The 17,500-nt window shown below is 41.2% G+C and overlaps 2 protein-coding genes across 2 annotated transcripts; both read left to right on the top strand.

Annotated features, from left to right (window-relative positions):
- Positions 1-1,776: 1,776 nt before the first annotated feature.
- apoda.1 (apolipoprotein Da, duplicate 1) lies at positions 1,777-3,744 on the top strand (the record flags this gene model as incomplete). Its single annotated transcript, XM_083654085.1, has 4 exons — positions 1,777-1,893; positions 2,407-2,528; positions 2,680-2,765; positions 3,506-3,744. The coding sequence occupies 4 exons, from the start codon at positions 1,777-1,779 to the stop codon at positions 3,742-3,744; spliced, it is 564 nt and encodes a 187-aa protein (XP_083510211.1).
- A 1,287-nt stretch (positions 3,745-5,031) lies between these two features.
- LOC310791885 (COP9 signalosome complex subunit 9) lies at positions 5,032-11,545 on the top strand. The gene is made up of 3 exons (XM_083653562.1): positions 5,032-5,221; positions 7,590-7,662; positions 10,872-11,545. The coding sequence occupies exons 1-3, from the start codon at positions 5,126-5,128 to the stop codon at positions 10,907-10,909; spliced, it is 207 nt and encodes a 68-aa protein (XP_083509688.1). The 5' UTR covers positions 5,032-5,125; the 3' UTR covers positions 10,910-11,545.
- The last annotated feature ends 5,955 nt before the right edge of the window (positions 11,546-17,500 follow it).

Here is a 17,500-nt window from a genome sequence, read left to right as displayed (position 1 = left end):
ATGTGTTATTTCCGCCTATTCTATTTGAATATTTCCTAAACAGTCTTGAAATTGCATAAATTAGGTATGACTGGAAACCTGATACTCTGAGCCCAAATTGTCTTCATGTGTGATAAAGTTAGTCCCCATAGGAGACAATAGTGAGACATTGTTTTTTTAACTTGACCCCACTGTATAAAATGACCTATTGTGACCTCTAAGATAATCACAGCCTCATGAAACTTCACAACCACTAACTAGAGACCTAGTAAGGGCATTCAGGCCAGGGGATGTATGTTCTTAGGTACCGTATATTGACAATGGGGTTTCTGAGCAATTTCCAGAACAGAAGTGCTCACCACCCAATCGCAGAAAAATTCAATTCCTATACCATGGTTATGCCTTTGCCCCTGGAAGTGTGGGATTAAATAAATATATTTTATTAAACTAATTTGTATAAGAAGGGGTAACCAAAGCCTGTGTTACATAAATAAACTGTAAAATAGACTTTTGGTAAAGATCTGCTTTTTACAGCAACTTAAAAATTTCTTCCATTCCGTCGTTTATTAAACTGCACTGTGTGTCGCTAGCTGTAAAAAATAATTCAGATAAGCTATTTATTAAAGGAAACACAACAAGGATAGAAAGGCCTGTCCATCTAAGACAAGGAACGGTCCAGATTGTTTTATAACATTTCTACTGGAATGTCCCCCATGTCCCCCATGACTTGAATTTGCTAATTGTCTACTTCATGTCTGAAATAAGGCTGGGTCATTGGGTCAATACAAAGACGCCCATTGATGAGACAGAGCTCCAGTGGCGCAAAACCTCGCAGACAGCAACGTCTCTAGATGTACAAGTGTTTCGCCAAGGAATAGACCGCATATCTGTACCAACAGGCCACAGAGGTAAGATAAGACGTTTAATAATGTAAATCGATGATAAAATGGTAAAGTAGTTCATTAGTTGCATACAATTTTTCTTTAAAAAAATTTACAATGTAAAAATACTTTACATTTGCAAGAATTGACGGTGTGTTTGCTTGCTTGTTGTGCATATGAGGCAGCCACATTTTGAGAATGATGTCTAAATAATAATATAATAAATAATATATATAATAATGTTTAAAATAGTTTTCACACAACTTTTCCAATGATTTCCTATTATTACCCTGCTGTTTTGCTATTTATAAAGTTGTCGGATCATTTTCCGGCTGTTCAGCACTTCTGCTTATTTCTTGGGATTTTTTCCTTTACATTTCTTCCATTGATTTAAAAGGCTACCCGTGTTGTAGTACTCGAGTCCAGGAGTCCTGGACTCATTTTTCAGGACTTGTGACTCGACTTGGACTTGAGCAGTTGATGACTCGGAAGTTGGAGACGAAAGACTCAGAATAATTGATGAAGGCAGTTTTTTGGTTTTTGTTAGTTTTGTTGACCCAAATAATTTGGCATAAGCTATTGATAGCTCTATTAATATCGTGACATTATTCAATTTCATACAAGGGCACCTACATGTGGATTCATGCTCATGTTCAGTAACTCCAGACTCGGACTCAGGTAACGGGGACTCAACTCGGACTCTTCTTTGGTGACTCGGACTTGGACTCGAACACTGTGGGGACTCGAGACTTGATTCAGAGTCGAGATATAGTGACTCGACTACAACACTGAAGACTACACATACAGTAGGCTACATGGATGCTGTACAGTGTTTTGTCTCTTCAGCTTACCATTTAATGGCACATTTCCTGTGGGTTACATTGATCCTCCTCAGGTGACGAAGGCCACGTTCAGGATGAATCCATCGTTCAGTCTGGTTCTTGCGTTCCTCCTCCCCCTAATCGGGGCCCAGACCTCACACTGGGGTCCGTGCCCAGAACCGGCCGTCCAAGCTGCCTTCAACCTTAGACAGGTAACAGCAGAAAGCCAGTTCACACTGAATACATAAACTGTCAGGGCAAGTGCTGGCCAGTGATGGATTGCTGTGACACACTGATGTCTGTCCTATCCCTCCCCTGCACCAGCTTCAATACAAGTAATTTAGTCTAAGAAAATAAATAATACAGCAGCTATTTAGTCTCCAGACTGTTTTTTTTCAGTGCAAACCACTGCTAAGTCTCAAATGATGATTAATAAACTGATCAAATTGAAGGACTTTTTCTTCTCTTGAGATCAACGATGTCTCAAAAAGGTGCCAAATAAGTTTTTTGATCAGTAAACAAATGGCAGTATACCATTGATATTGAAGTGTTAATACATAAAAAAAAAAATTAGAAAGAGATTATTTCTTGCTTCTCACTGTATAACTTCTTGATTATCACAATGATTTATGTTTGGTATGGAGCTGTCACACATTTTGTTTACTTCAACAAAACATGTAGATTTATTCACACTCAGTATGCTGTCTCTGTATTTGCCCACATAGTTCATGGGGAAATGGTTTGAAATTGCCAGACTGCCGGCTCAGTTTGAGCAGGGAAGGTGCATCGAGACCGACTTCACTCTGAAGCCTGACGGCTCCATCCGACTGGTCAGCTCTGAAATAGAGTGAGTTGTAACACAATTGCGTATAGTCAGGTAGTATTTGTTCTGTGTATAGTATAGTCAGGTAGTATTTGTTCTGTGTATAGTATAGTCAGGTAGTATTTGTTCTGTGTATATTGCTATAACATGACATTTGACTGTTGGAATATAACAGCAGTGGAGAGCTGAGGAAAATTGTAGGGACCGGAGTCACAGAGGATCCGAAGAATCCTGCCAAGCTGGGAATCACTTACGCCTATGGTGAGCAGTGTTGGGGGTAACTCATTACAAAAGTAACATATTACATGTAATATATTACTTTTAGCAGTAACTCAGTAATATAACTTATTACTTATAGGATTTCAGTAATATTATACCAAGTATTATGTCAAGTAACTCAAGTTACAAATTGAGTTACATTTGATTAAATCAAAGCACATATTTCAAAAAGATACAATCATTTCCTAATCAAACTGTGTGTTTTTATGCAAATAACCACTATAGATGACAATATGAAAGGAAAATAATAATAACATTTAGAATTTTGGACTGTTTACACTGATTTCAATGTGGTTGAAATTATTTTTCGGGATGGTTCCGGGGCGGAGATGTCATTCTGCTGCTGCTGTTATTTTGGTGAAAGTAATGCAAAAGTAGTGTAATAAGTAATGAGTTACTCTACACAGAAAGTAATATTGTAAAGTAACTTATTACTTTCAAATGAAAGTAACTAGTAATATGTAGTATATTACATTTTGAAAGTAACTTGCCCAACACTGATGGTGAGAACTATATTCAATACACTTTGAGGAATGACTACCAGTTCTGTGTGTGTGTGTGTGTGTGTGTGTGTGTGTGTGTGTGTGTGTGTGTGTGTGTGTGTGTGTGTGTGTGTGTGTGTGTGTGTGTGTGTGTGTGTGTATGTTTGTGTGTTTTATCTTCCTGTATCCCTATCTGTGTGTTCACCACATGTGTATCCTGTACCCTTGTCCATCAAATAGTCCTGCCCTACTCTCCCTACTGGATCATGTCCACCGACTATGTGAACTTTGCCGTGTTGTACTCCTGCACTGACATCCTGCATCTGTTCCACGTGGACTTCGCCTGGATCCTGAGCCGGAAACGAACCCTGCCGGCCGCCACCATCGCCAAAGCCGAGGAGATCTTCGCCAACAACACCATCGACGTGAGCAGGATGATACCCACACGGCAGCAAGGCTGTGGCAAAGAAACACTCTGAGTCTGGTCTGAGTGGGGAGCAGCACTGGAGACGTGACACAAGATGGCACTGTTGTTGACGGGGAACATTGGAGAAGATGCTTCCACTCATCTGTTCTTGACTAATCTTTGACTAATACTCAGATGATTATGACCAGGAATAGGGTGGAGCTTAAACCCACCAAAACTCAGTTTTAGATTTTCTTTATTATAATTGTTTTTTATTTGCCTCATGATCACCAACTGGAGGTCATCATACCACATTTTTCTTTAACACCATATCATTGATATTACATGTTGTGAGGATTGGAATATATTATACATAAAATGTTCTTCTTGTCATAACAGCAATGCTTGCTAGTTGCTACTTCATTTGCAGTATGAAACAGTGGACTCTTATTGGGATCAATTGATATTGCCTGAGAATCAACTGTTCAAAAAACTGTTCAAAAAGTATAATAACAAAACGTGACCCCCCCCCCCCCCCCCCCCCCCCCCCATCATAACAGTTATGTGTCAGCATTCCGCCCATTAACAGAATGGTCAGGTAGGCCTATAAGTATGAAGTTGCAACGGTTTTGCTTTTTGAGGTCCATCATCATGGGAGGTCATATTCTAAAATGGCAAGGAGGGGAGTAATCTGGCTAGTTGTCTACTGTTTATTATTATGAATGTCAATGAGGTCTTTCACATTTTATTTTTTCTTCTTTGCCCCTACATTACAGCACACACACACACACACACACACACACACACACACACACACACACACACACACACACACACACACACACACACACACACACACACACACACACACACACACACACACACACACACACACACACACACACACACACACACACACACACGATCCCATCCATAAGTAACACAATGGCAGAATGTATGACTATGTATTTTGGTAATACGCTTTCTGTAATAAAACCAAAAAAGCTTTATGTAGCCTAATAAAATTTGTGTTGACCCTACTGTAGCCTATACGTTACAGCACACAGTATCTTACAGTAGGTGAGCTCTGCTTTGTACTGTATAAGTTTCATCTTTACATGCTGCTTACAGGTTGATATTTAGGCTCAAAGTAGCCTATTTTCAACTGTTCAAATAGACCTAACCAAATATACTCTAATTGACCTATTTATAATTTACATCATGACAAATCTCAGGTTTATAGGCTAGATATAAACCTGAGATGTGTCATGATGACATTATCCTCTAAACCCCCAAAGTGTGGAAACGTACAGCGGAACCTTTGTAGCTTGACTTGATTTTCACATCGGAATTATTTTCACCTGGCGCCACTTTAAATTTGGCTTCTAGCAGAGCTGCCTTTGCACGTTTCTATTCGATTTCTTGTGTTAAATTGACGAGAATACGTCGTATTGATGCCACTAAAGGATCAGTCTAACTCAATTACCATGAAACCAGCAGTGGATGAGATGTTTCCTGAAGGCGCTGGGCCTTACGTGGATCTAGATGAGGTTGGTTAGCTCACTAGCTAGCTGGCTATTAGCTAGCTACAGCTTTCCTTGTAACCTCAATGCATACATTTTGAACGTTTGAAGCAACGGGTAATAAATATGTAATATCTCGCTATTTCTTTTTTCGACATAACGTTAACGTTAAATAACGTTAGTTGAGCTTTGACTACGCGTTAGTAACATGACTTGACTTGACATGGTAGTGGTGGATAGCTACTGAAGTGTAGCGTCCTGAACAAAAATATAAACTCAACACTTTTGTTTTTGCTCCCATTTCACACAAGGGCGTATTTAGATGCTCAAATCCATGTTAGTGAGCAGAGCACTTCTCCTTTCCCAATCCAACAATCCAATTATCTAAATCTTTGGGTCAATTTTTGCCTGTTGATCAGGGTTTTTAGGGGAATTCTGAGATTTCTTGTTGCATTTTTGCCCTTCCCCTGGCTAATTTCCTTCACTGGCCAGTCCATGGCACGCATGTTGTTCAATCAGCATGTTTGTGTCCCACACCTGTCAGGTAGGTAGATTATCTTGGCAAAAGATAAGTGATATGGCTTCCATACACTGTGCAATTTTAGAAATATAGTTTTAATCGCATCTCCGACTGTACGAGTAAATTGTCTGCGATGTATGCCAAAGCTCAAGAGTTATGTCCTCACACTGTACGGTCTGATTCCAACCCTCAAGCCATGACCTGAGTGTTCATACTGTATAATGTAAATAGAAAATAAAATGACTTGTCGGCCCCTGCAGGCCGTTCTGGCTATTGACAATTATTGGCAATAAAGATTAATTTGAAAGCTCTGAGACAGGTAGCAAAGCTCATTATTATCTCTCTCTGTCCCCCTCTCACTCTCTCACACACACACACACACACACACACACACACACACACACACACACACACACACACACACACATCACACATGCAAGTCAGCAGCACCAACATGCTAATAACAAATCTAAATCAGAACAAAAACAAGACTAGGCAAACTAAGCCGGACCCGGACTGCTACCACTGCTGCTCAACACTCACGCATGCGTGTTTCAACAATGGGGAGTCAGTCAGCCAGTCAGTCTGCCCGTCCTTGAGACATTTCTTGGCTGGCCTGTTCTGGGTTCGGCAAAAATATTACCAGGCAGCTGAAGATAAACAGCTTTTTCCTGCCAAAGCTTCTCTCATTCATATCAGCCGTGAATAGGAGGAAACAGCAAAGAGGCGCTGTTGCCACAGCTTGACCAACCTGGCCTCCATTTTTTCCGTCAGCCGTAGTGAGGAAAAAACACTGAGGTTGGGGAATCAACTCGTGGCTCTGCATCAACTGTGAGAGAGGCTGACGACGGCCGACCAACATTTCTGACTGTCGGAAATTCATCAGAGTGTCCGACGGCCGCTCGCGAGCAGTTAATCGGCCCTCGCTCCCCCCTGTACACTGCACGGCAAACGCTGAAATTTGGCCCGACTCTAAAATCACTCACAAATTGGGTCAGAAACGGGCTCAGTTCGTTCTCATAACTTTCATTATTAGCTTGTTAGTTTGTTGGTGCTGCTGACTTGCATGTGTGTGTGAGAGAGGGACAGAGATATGGGCCTTGCTACAGTACCTAGTAATACTACCTCAGAGCTTTCAAACCAATCTTTATTGATAATTGACAATAGCCAGAGAATGGTCCGCAGGGGCTGAGGAGCTGTTTTATTTTCTATTTTACATGTAGGCCTACGGTATGAGCACTCCGGGTTGGGCTTGACCGTACGGTGTGAGGATGTAACTCGTGAGCTTTGGCTTTACATCGTAGACGGATTTACTTGTACAGTAGGAGGTGCAATTAAACAACAACATTTCTAACATGGTACAGTGTCTGGGAGCCATTAGGAAGTGGGCGTGGCCCAGTTGATTTGATCATGACACATGTAGCCAAGCTGTTTGGATTTTACTACAGTTGTCAAAAACCATCCTGCAGTGAGGCTTTACTACCATGATGTTTCTCATTCAGGTTAACGGCCTGCTGCCACTCAGTTTACTGTACCTCAGGGTTTAGTGGCGTGGCCCATTAACCAGGAGCATGTTGTAATAGATAATTGGCTTGATAAACTATTAGCTAAGTCATTTAGCGAGTTTACTAGTTCAACAAAAAGCTGTTACCGGTTGGGATGAAAACAGGAAGGTGCGGCAGCGAAAAAGACTGTAATTTTTTTTTACGCTGTAGATTGTGGACAATCAGACAAAATGACCACGTACTGTACAGCTTAAAGAAATACTGGCTCTGCCATTTTACCGCAGGATCATGTTTAAAATCCCTGTTTACGGGTTGTTTCTCCTCTGGCTGGCTGTCTTGACTGTACTGTACCTGTGTGTCTGATCTGCAGGCTGGAGGAAGCACAGGACTACTGATGGACCTGGCTGCCAATGAAAAGGCAGTACACGCAGACTTCTTCAATGGTAAAGATGTTCCCCTGGCAATAGCTGCAACCATGGACATATATCTACAACTTGCCATGCGTTATCTTTGCATCTGAGATTCTCAACAGTAAATCTGAATCAGTGTGTGATGAATCCAGGATCAAAAACATTAAAGCCGCAGTATGTAATATAACAGCTTCTAGATCATTTTGATGGTATACTGACTTCTAATAAGTAGAGATGCTGCGATCCGATCATGTGATCGGATATCGGCGCGATATCAGCCAAAAAACATGGATCGGATCGGATCGGATTCCAGCGAAAATGACCGATCCAAGGCTCCGATATAAGCACTCCATTCCATGACCCCGCTCCAGGATTTTTATCCAGCATGCAGCAGCAGCACACAGAGGCCGCGTTGAGCCTAGGATGGCCAGGGCTTAGATCTGCGTGAGCACGACCCGTCGTAATTTGTCCAATTCAAGGTACATTAAAACGTTGTCTTGCTTCAACATACATCGCATCGCATAAACCATTTCCACCCGCAGGTTTGAGGAGTAGCTAACATAAACGTCAGATAAATACTCTCTATAGGCTAACATTACCTACTGAGGCAGCTAACATGGCTAATTAGCTAGCTAACAGCAGCTATCTTTCTCCTCTAACTAATGAACTAATCTCGATCGCAGCATCTCTACTAATAAGGACAATGGCACCTCTATCATTCCCACTCTGCGCCATGAATGCCTGTTTCCTGCACCATGCAACGGGACGGAGCATCAAAGTTGTACCTCCATTTCCTGCTGTAGCTCCTTCATATTAAAAGAACGTATAGGAAGCGAAATGTTTATTAGTGACTTGTTTCAATAAAATAAGGCTATCTGAATACAAACAGAAGTGTAGCATTTATTAGCGTCCTGTATTTACCACTTCTGGCAGCAGAGGCCGCTGTTGCTGCTGCTCAGTAGATTCCTACATGTTGGGGCTTTAAGCCCTCAGTTAGGTCGATGATCTCTGCATACACCGTATACTACTGACCTTACGTATCCACCTTATTTCTAGCTGCCATGATACCTTACGTGAAATATGGGCGCTTCTTCCGGTGTAGTCGTAGTCAGCCCCGTCCTCCCCCCCCCCCCCACCCCCCGTTACGTTGCTGACACGGACAAGTCTGCGTCTGTAAACAGTGTTTCAAAGCTTTAGGCGCAGGGAGCCATTCACGTCCAGCTTGGCCAAACATCTCGCCGATACATATCTCGAGTTGTTCAAAGAGCAACAGGTTAGCGGATGTGATGGATAACATAATTACATTCCCTCAAATAAGTCGTCAAACGAGTGTTATTTCTTTGTGACAAGCAACTTCTTTTTCCCAGCGTCGGAGTTTGACGAGGAAATGCGCTGAGTACGAGCGCCACAGACCCTCTGCCAACAAGTAACGTTAACAACCAGCTGCAACAATCAGTCACGTTCTAGACCTAGACCTTGCACCCATAATCATTTAACAGCGGGGCGTTCAGAAATAAGGTGGATCAATTTATCAAATGAAAAGTAAAACGTCGTGACTCGTCAGAGCCTTAACTTGCCTTACCTTTGGATAGAATGATGCACTTTAAAGATATTCCAGATACAAATATCCTTATAAAATATCTTTGCACGTCAGGTTCATTTGAAGTGAATCGAGGAGCAGTCTGTCATCTTGAAATGGGAAGTTGTCAGTCAGGGCAGACTGAATCTATTAGCGGCTGCCTTCTCTCCAGGCCCCCGGGCGTCAGAGTGCTGTCGGTTCGGCAACAGGAAATGTCTTTACTGGCCCCAAAACATTCCTTCTGCCCCCTACAAACTGTGTTTTATAATGCAGTGTGATCTGTGTCCCCAGGCACGGCTACATCAAACGGCCATGACTTCTCAATATATATGCAACACAAAGTCTATGCAGACCCCCCACTGCAGGAACGCTTAAGGCTGAAATATACTTCCGCGTCCGCCTCGACTTGGAGCCTTGCCGGCGGCAGCTGGTCCTATACACTCGAACGTCAGGTTGACGAGGTGTCGCAGGGGAGTCCCCATGCAAAAATGAGTCAATTGTGTGATTTCACTAGGATTTAAATGACTAGAAGTTGGCCCAAGGAGAGAATGTAGTGCAATACTTGCTAATAGCTTTCACTCTCTCCTGTTATCTCCCCATCTATATTATATTGTACTCGCGCTGTTCGCGTCGGCTGCGCCGTCGAGTCACATTTTCGAGGAGCTCCACGCAGGCTGCGCGGCCCGGCAGGCCCGCCGACCGCGGCGGCGCACCCCTCGGCACATTGGGCGAGGGGTCTGACGCGGAAGTATATGAAGGCCTTTAGCGTTGCTTTGCTTCTCATACCGGAGCACGGCCTCCAGAGGAGACACCCAAAAATGGACATTTAACAACTGTCTTTAAATGTGGTTCTTAAAAGAAAAGCATTGTCCCCGCAGTCAGCCTGCAATACAAACGCATACGACATGAGCCATTCTGTCACCTCTAAGTGCCTGTCTCTCATTGTTGGTAGCGTTTTGTTTGTTCAAGGCTTTCATTTGGCTCAAAATATTGTTTTTTCTGTCATGTTGTGTCTAGGCATTGAGTGTTTTGTGTCTGATGACACCTTTTTAAAAGGCCGGCTTGTGCAAAATAGGACTTGCAGATAGCACAAATTCAGGGCAAATACTACGTTCAGTGTGCATATCATTACTGACACAGTAAATTGTATTTTGCTCCGTTAAGCCTGTGCAATAGACAGCTTTTTATAACTTTTATTTAACCAGCGAGACCCACTAAGTAAAAAAAAAAAACACACAAAGAAAACGACATCAATGGCAAACGTAAAGGAAACTAAGAAGGGTTCAAATAGAAAATAGCTCCTTGTATGGAATATACATGTATGACCTGGCTATATAGGAGGTATAGAAACCCATTGAACCCTAAATGAAGGTGGGCTATTTGCATGGGAATAAATGCCACATTGCCTGCCTCTGCATGTCGGTACAGTTCTCCACCTAACCTCTGACCTCACAAACTGACGGGCCTACAGGAAGGGCACACAGACCCCTCAGTAACTGCATTCCCAGATTCCCCTTTTACTTTTATCCCCCTGCACCCCTCTGACCCACCAACCTATTAAGCTGCTTTATGGTCAAATGCCTGGCTTGAAGGAATATTTGAAATACGGCCATTGTCAAGCTCTGTTACGTAACTCACGATACATTTCTTCTTCTTCCCACAGATTTTGAAGACCTGTTTGACGATGACGACATCCAGTGAGAGAGATTTGTTTGTTTTCAACATTTTTGGTAATGATGGATGATCTTCACACAACTCCCATCTTTCTCCATCTTTGGAGAAAGATGGGAGGGGGGTGGAGAGAAGGCAAACTAGCCATTGACAGTCTAATGACATACAATTTCCTTTCATAGGTGTCCTAGTTTTAGGCTTTTAAAACATTCTCAAAAAGTTGCCACTAGCTCCAGATGTTGGTAAATTCTTCAGATCCCAAGGATTCCTCTATATACGGCGCGTTTAAAATTATGAGCTTGTATCGCGCTCGTGTCTTCGTCTCCTTCCAAACAGGATTGTAGGTTTCTGAGTGCAGGAGAACATCTGTTAGGCGGACATTTTGAGTGTAATTATATAGATATGATGGCAGAAGCTCCTATGCTGTCGCCATTAAACATACTGTAGCCAGATACCATATGAACGGTGGTCTACCAGAATGGCATCAATTATTTATAATACAAAATATAATAGTCAAATTATGTGTTTGGTTTGATACCTACCATCTGTGTGGTTTGTTCATGATGTTGTACATATGTATAGATATACTCTTGTCCTTGTATTTTTGTGGATGAATTCTATATGTGGCGCAGATCAGAATTGAATAAATAGTGCTTTGTAAATGTTTTGCAGTAAGTGTGTGATATTATATCCAGTGTAATTGTGGGTAGATGCAGTTACTATGCAATGCTCTTCATTCACATAAGAGTTTGAAGACTGAAACATCCACAGCAGAGGGATTTAAAAAGAGAGTGGTGCCAACAGAAGCCCAAAATGCTTGATCATCACGTGACTCACGTAGCTATAGTGTGTGCAGGGGAATAGTTCCAGGAAGTACGTTTGAATGCATAAAATAATGCTGATAATATACAATTTGATTCTTTAAAGGTCTTACCCTTTCAAAGTACATCACAAACGCTCCGTTCTGCTGCAACTCTACAGCGCTGGTTAATCTAGAACAATATTTCCAGGAACTATTGCGGGGGATAAAAGCTTCATTGGAGTGAATACTGATCCACAGTCAATATTACCAAGTTTGTATCGTATATATTTTCATTAAACCTGTATTTAATAATTGGAAAACATTGCAGAGTTTACAGATAATATTTATTAGGTTAGGTTCTTTATTAGATCAGATTATTATTATTATGTAGAGTGCAAAAATCTGAAAGCAGTCTTTCCCGGGTCAGTGCTGACTCAGAATCTCCAGTCAATAAGCAACATAAGAGATGATACCATTGTTGGAAAAGAGTTTGATAAATAAACAGAAAGTAACGATGTTTTCTCATGTAAAGAGAGGTCAGCCCAGTTTTTGAGATAAAATACAGTGATGAGTACCATAGACATCTTCAGTTATAGATCAAAGCATGTGGCGGAAGAGTAGAGACCTCTGTACCATCAATCCATATACCTAAATATTTAATATTGAGAGGATCCATTATTGCTGATCTGCAAGTCACTGCAATAATATTTCTGATTTTGGGGTACAACGGGTGTGGGGTGGGAGGGTTTGGGTGCTTTTTCTCCCCAATTGTACTTTTTCCCCTGCTGTCCCGGTCATTGTTCCACCCCCTCTGCCGTTCTGGGTAGACTAGCACATGCTTCCTCGGATACATGTGCGCGCCAGCCAGCTTCCCACCCGCAGACACGGTCAATTGTGGCTGTAGGAACGTCTGACCAAGCCGGACGTATCGCTGCCGGGAATTAAACCCGGGTCTCCGCAGTGGTAGGCGAGTTCTTTTACCTCTACACTACCAGACGTCCCATTAAGTTGTTTCTAACCTTGGTTCAACAGTGCTGTCATAATTTACACATCAGTATAAATACCTTGGCGAAAAGAAGCTGTCGATGTTCTAGCTCAGTCAGCGGGTAGAGCACTGGGATCTGCAGTGAACAAAGTTAAATATTGTGGTCATTTGGGATTCCAAACTTTAAATTTATACTTCATGTGTGTGTCCTCCTGTATCTGACTATGCTTCTGGTGTTTGGGTTTTTTGTGAACATACAAATTGCAACACTGCATCAAGCCTTTTTTGGGGGGAGTCCATACATTTACTTCTGTTTTGGCCATTCGTGGAGAGATGGGATGGGAACCTCCAACATCAGACATAAAAGTTAAATGCTTCGGCTTTGAAAGACTTGTGAATATGTCTGATCACAGTCACTAAAACGATATTTAATTGGGACATTTCGCATGGTCATCCATGGTTTGAGGTCCTTATTTTATTTGAATGATTTGTCATTAATTTTCCATAGCAGGTTACTTTGTGATAATCAGGAGATTAGGTGTAAAATGTTTCTTATGTATAAAGATAAATGGTCCGTTGGTATAAACAAAAATATGAACATATCTCATAAAGGATAGTTACAATGTAGAACCTTATGTGAAGTTTAATTTAAACAAAAGACAAATAACCCTATGTGCACAATTACCTTCAGGAACATTAACATTAGCCATAGAGGCTGGTAGGTTTAATGTCACTCCAGAGGATAGGCTTTGTCTGTTGTATGAGCTTGGGGAGATTGAAAATTAGGTTAATTTCTTGTAGAACTTTCCTGTATTCTTTCATAAAATGACCTGTTTATGTTGATCTATTTGAATTAGATGTTAATGAGAAAATGTAATTGTGCTTTAAGAAGGGAACTTTTTTTGCATCTAATTTTGTATGTCAGGCCTGGGAAAGAAGGCAGAATATTTTGGTCAGGACTGAGATGAACTCTTGATGGCTTTCTTGTGGTATAATTGTGTTTAAATATTTAGACCACTGCAACACAAAGTGCGTTGAGCACTTTTGGTGCATGACAGGAATAAAGAATCAATCATCATCAAATATGAAGTTTTATCAGTATTCAGCACACGTTTGAGACTGATGAGAACCCTATGTCGAGCACTGAAGCCAAACTGCTGGCCTTTGATGGCCAGTTGTAAATAATTATGGAGAACTTTGCTGTCAGCATAGAAATGATCAGCTTTTATGTACAAGACAATGTCATTAATGTATAGTGAACAAGACCGGACCTATTCTTGAGCCTTAGGGAGCTCTTTTAATTAGGTTTAAAACTTCAAAAAGTATGTCCAACACTGCACACTGACAATCTGACTGGTAGTTTTGAAAGAAACCACAGGCTATAGGATCAGGGGTGTGGATGATAAAACATTCTGAAAAGCTTTAGGTCTACAAAAATAACTGCACAATGTTGATTATTGTCCAAACCAGACAGAATATCATTTACAACCTGTGAACTAGTAACAGAGAGGGTTCTAAGTGCTTAGCAAGCAAGGCCTTAACTGATTATTCACTAAAAATAGTGATGGGATATCGGTATCGGGTGTAATGAGCTAGTAATGATAGCACTTAGCTAACTCAACAACATGTCTTTGGTTTTGGAGATATTTTAGTCTTATAAATATTTGGGGGGTTTCCCACTTTACCAAATGTGGTGGGTGGGGGGGGGGGGGTGTCAGCGCTTAATTGTCGATTTGTTGAAATGTTATTTTCATAATTTTAAGTTGAACAATTGTTTTGCAACAATCGAATGATCTTTATGAATTGTTGAATTTAATATTGTGGAATATTATGAACCAGGTAACTAATGCTATGAGATAATTGATTACCAAACCAAATACTAAATGATCAGTATCGGCAGATATCCAAATTGAGTTATCGGAATCAGATCGGAACTGAAAAAAAGTGGATCGGTGCATCTCTAACTCCCCCCCCCCCTTTTGTTGTTGTTGTTGTTGTTGTTGTTGTTGTTGTTGTTGTTGTTGTTGTTGTTGTTGTTGTTGTTGTTGTTGTTGCTCAATTTAGAGATGAGGCAACTCAGGCAAGATTGGTTGATAATTTAGGCTACAGCAAAAATCCACCTCAAAACAGAAATACCATGTTATTCTTTTCTTGGACAATTCAATCAATCTATGAACATGAACAGTTCACTCAAAGCTAGAAACAACAGATCCCAGGTCTCTAATCTGTGATGGCATCAACAACACTGGAACATTGAGGACGAATGGGAGACTGACTTGGAGATTCTGCACGCAAATGAGCTCTGAAATCTAGGCTACTGTCAAAATACCCACAAACTCTGACTCATTCATTATCAAAGGAGCCCCATGCTTTGTTTTGGATGATATTACAGATATAAGCAAGGTTTTTGCAGATTTTGTGCCTTGGGACTCAAGTTTTCTATTGTTTTGGTTACATATTCAATTCAATCTTCCCTTTTGATTTTCTCCTCTTTAATTAAACTTTAAATGATTAATAACTGCACAGCGATCTGCTCTTGATGCATTTGTCTGTGAAGTATAAATTGAACACAAAAACAAGACTGAGACCACAACTAAGAAAGTGCTTACATGAAAGCGGTTGTCGGGCATCATCATTTTTTACGAGGGTCTGTTTTTTAATGAGGACCTTTTCCTTTCACAAGTAGCATGAGACGCTTTATGGCTTCTTAGCAGAAATTTCACTTGCCATGTATTTTCCAAGCATAGAGAAGAGACAGGCAGCTCTCTTGGTGGTTGTACCTCTTCAAGACGAGGAAGACACCCATTTGTCTTCTTTTGTGACAGCACCAGTTATTCTGAAATGTGTAAATTGCAGGGATCGCGTCATCATCAGTCATGCCTGTGGGACACTTTCCTCAAGGACAAAATGTACAGACTAACAGCAGGATCTGATGTGCAGGCTATTCTTTGTCGCAAAATAATTGCCTTTGATTTGATTGATTCCATTTCACTTTGAGTGTCTCTGGTTTAGTTAGATTCAGTGGAAATTGCAACTTATTCATATTATATAGATGAAGCTACTTTGCCAAGAAAAGTATATAGCCTACAGCGATTATGTAGATTATGTGCACACTACCAGTCCAAAAATGTGGACACGCCTGATTGAATGTAATATGTTTTTCGGTATATTAAAGCCATTTTGATCTAGGCTTATATGCTTAAATGCTCAAAATGTATTTCCAAAGCTTTTGCATTTCCATCAAGGCAAAGGGCAGTTACTTTAAATAATTTAAAATATAACGTCGTTTTGATTTGTATAACACTTTTTGGTCACTGAACCCATTTGTGTCATAGTTTTGTTCTTTACCATTATTCTACCCCCTGTTTTTCCAGGGCAGGTACAACCACCAAAACTCATTACCAGCAGCTGCCTGTTGTGCTGTCTGACATTATTTTTTCAGCTAATGGTTGCTAGTTTCCATAGTTTCCAATACATCTTCCACTGACGCAGGCTGTAGGCTGTGCAGGCGACGTGGCACATCCAGGCGTCAGGACCCTGCACTGAGCACCGGGGCTGGCAGGCTGGTCCTAATGGGGGCTCTCTCCTTATACAGCAGTTCGCTTCATTAGTGGCCAATGCTCCCCTATGACTCCTGCTACCTCCATGTTGTTGGATGAAAACAATGCAAAAAGCATCCCCCCCCAAAAACAAACAAACAAAATACAGTGTTTTTCTGTTTTTTTTATGAATGTGGAAAAGAATGCTTGTTTTCTCACTAACACATTTTTTTTAATAACAAGTGACAAATGATCTTTTTAACTGTTTTTTTGAGATTCAAAACTCAGTCAACTCAAAAATGATCATGTAATTGAAAATTAAATGTTTTTCCTGCAACAACCACTATACTGCTGCAACAAATACCTGAGCTGCAGTATGAGTCTCAGAGGAGCAATATGGCTGCCGACTTCAGACAAGACAAGTTGAGAAAGATGATCAAAAAGGCTGGTGCAACTGTTGGATGTAATATTGCATCAGTGAACTCAAATGTACAATAGTCATCATGCCTGAAGTGTCTGTCATCCTGGACAATGTTGCGCACCCATTTGTCGATATACTGATGCAACACAGGAGTTATCTCAGCAATAGTTTGAGCTGTTTTCCTGTTTACCTGAACCCATTCTTTGAGTGGATCTTCCCAGCAGTAGAGGAGCTCATAGTTATTGACCACTATTTATGCATTATTTACTAACAGAGGTCCTTCCATCTATATGAGCAATACCCTGTCTGTGCCTCTCTGCATATCAATGTTTCTGTGTGTGTGAATTTTCCATTGTGGGATCAATAAAGAATACGAATAGCAATACTAGCTCTTAGTCTGCTACTTGCACTGAATGTTTTATTGGAGTAACCTCTGCAATAGCCACAGGCACTTCTTTGCAAATCTGTATTCCTACAACAGAGGCCTCTCAAGCTGTGCGGATTTAAAAGCTTACTTTTTCTTAAGTCCACTCCCACTGAGCAGTGCATGCAAATTTAACATTTCAAAATCAACCGATGGCTAAGATACAGTACTGTCCCCTCGCATCATGACCTTAAATTCCAAACCCCGTGGGGCAAGAAACCCACGTTTGCCTAAATGGCACCCTGCTAATGTTCCTCCACCGAGGACAGTCCTGCGGCTCACCTCTCCTAATTACAGGACCCCTATTGGCTGGTTGGATGGCAGTGGAGGAGCCAATCCCGGGGCGCCTAACAGCATGCCCGAGCCGTATGACATGCCTTTTTGTTTTTAATGATCAAGGAGCGCCTTAAAAATGTTTGCCTGTCCCACACAGGGGAGCAGACAGGTTTA

Source organism: Poromitra crassiceps, assembly GCF_964638095.1.
Source record: "Poromitra crassiceps genome assembly, chromosome: 17".
NCBI lineage: Eukaryota > Metazoa > Chordata > Actinopteri > Beryciformes > Melamphaidae > Poromitra > Poromitra crassiceps.
This window is presented reverse-complemented; position numbering and strand designations above follow the sequence as displayed.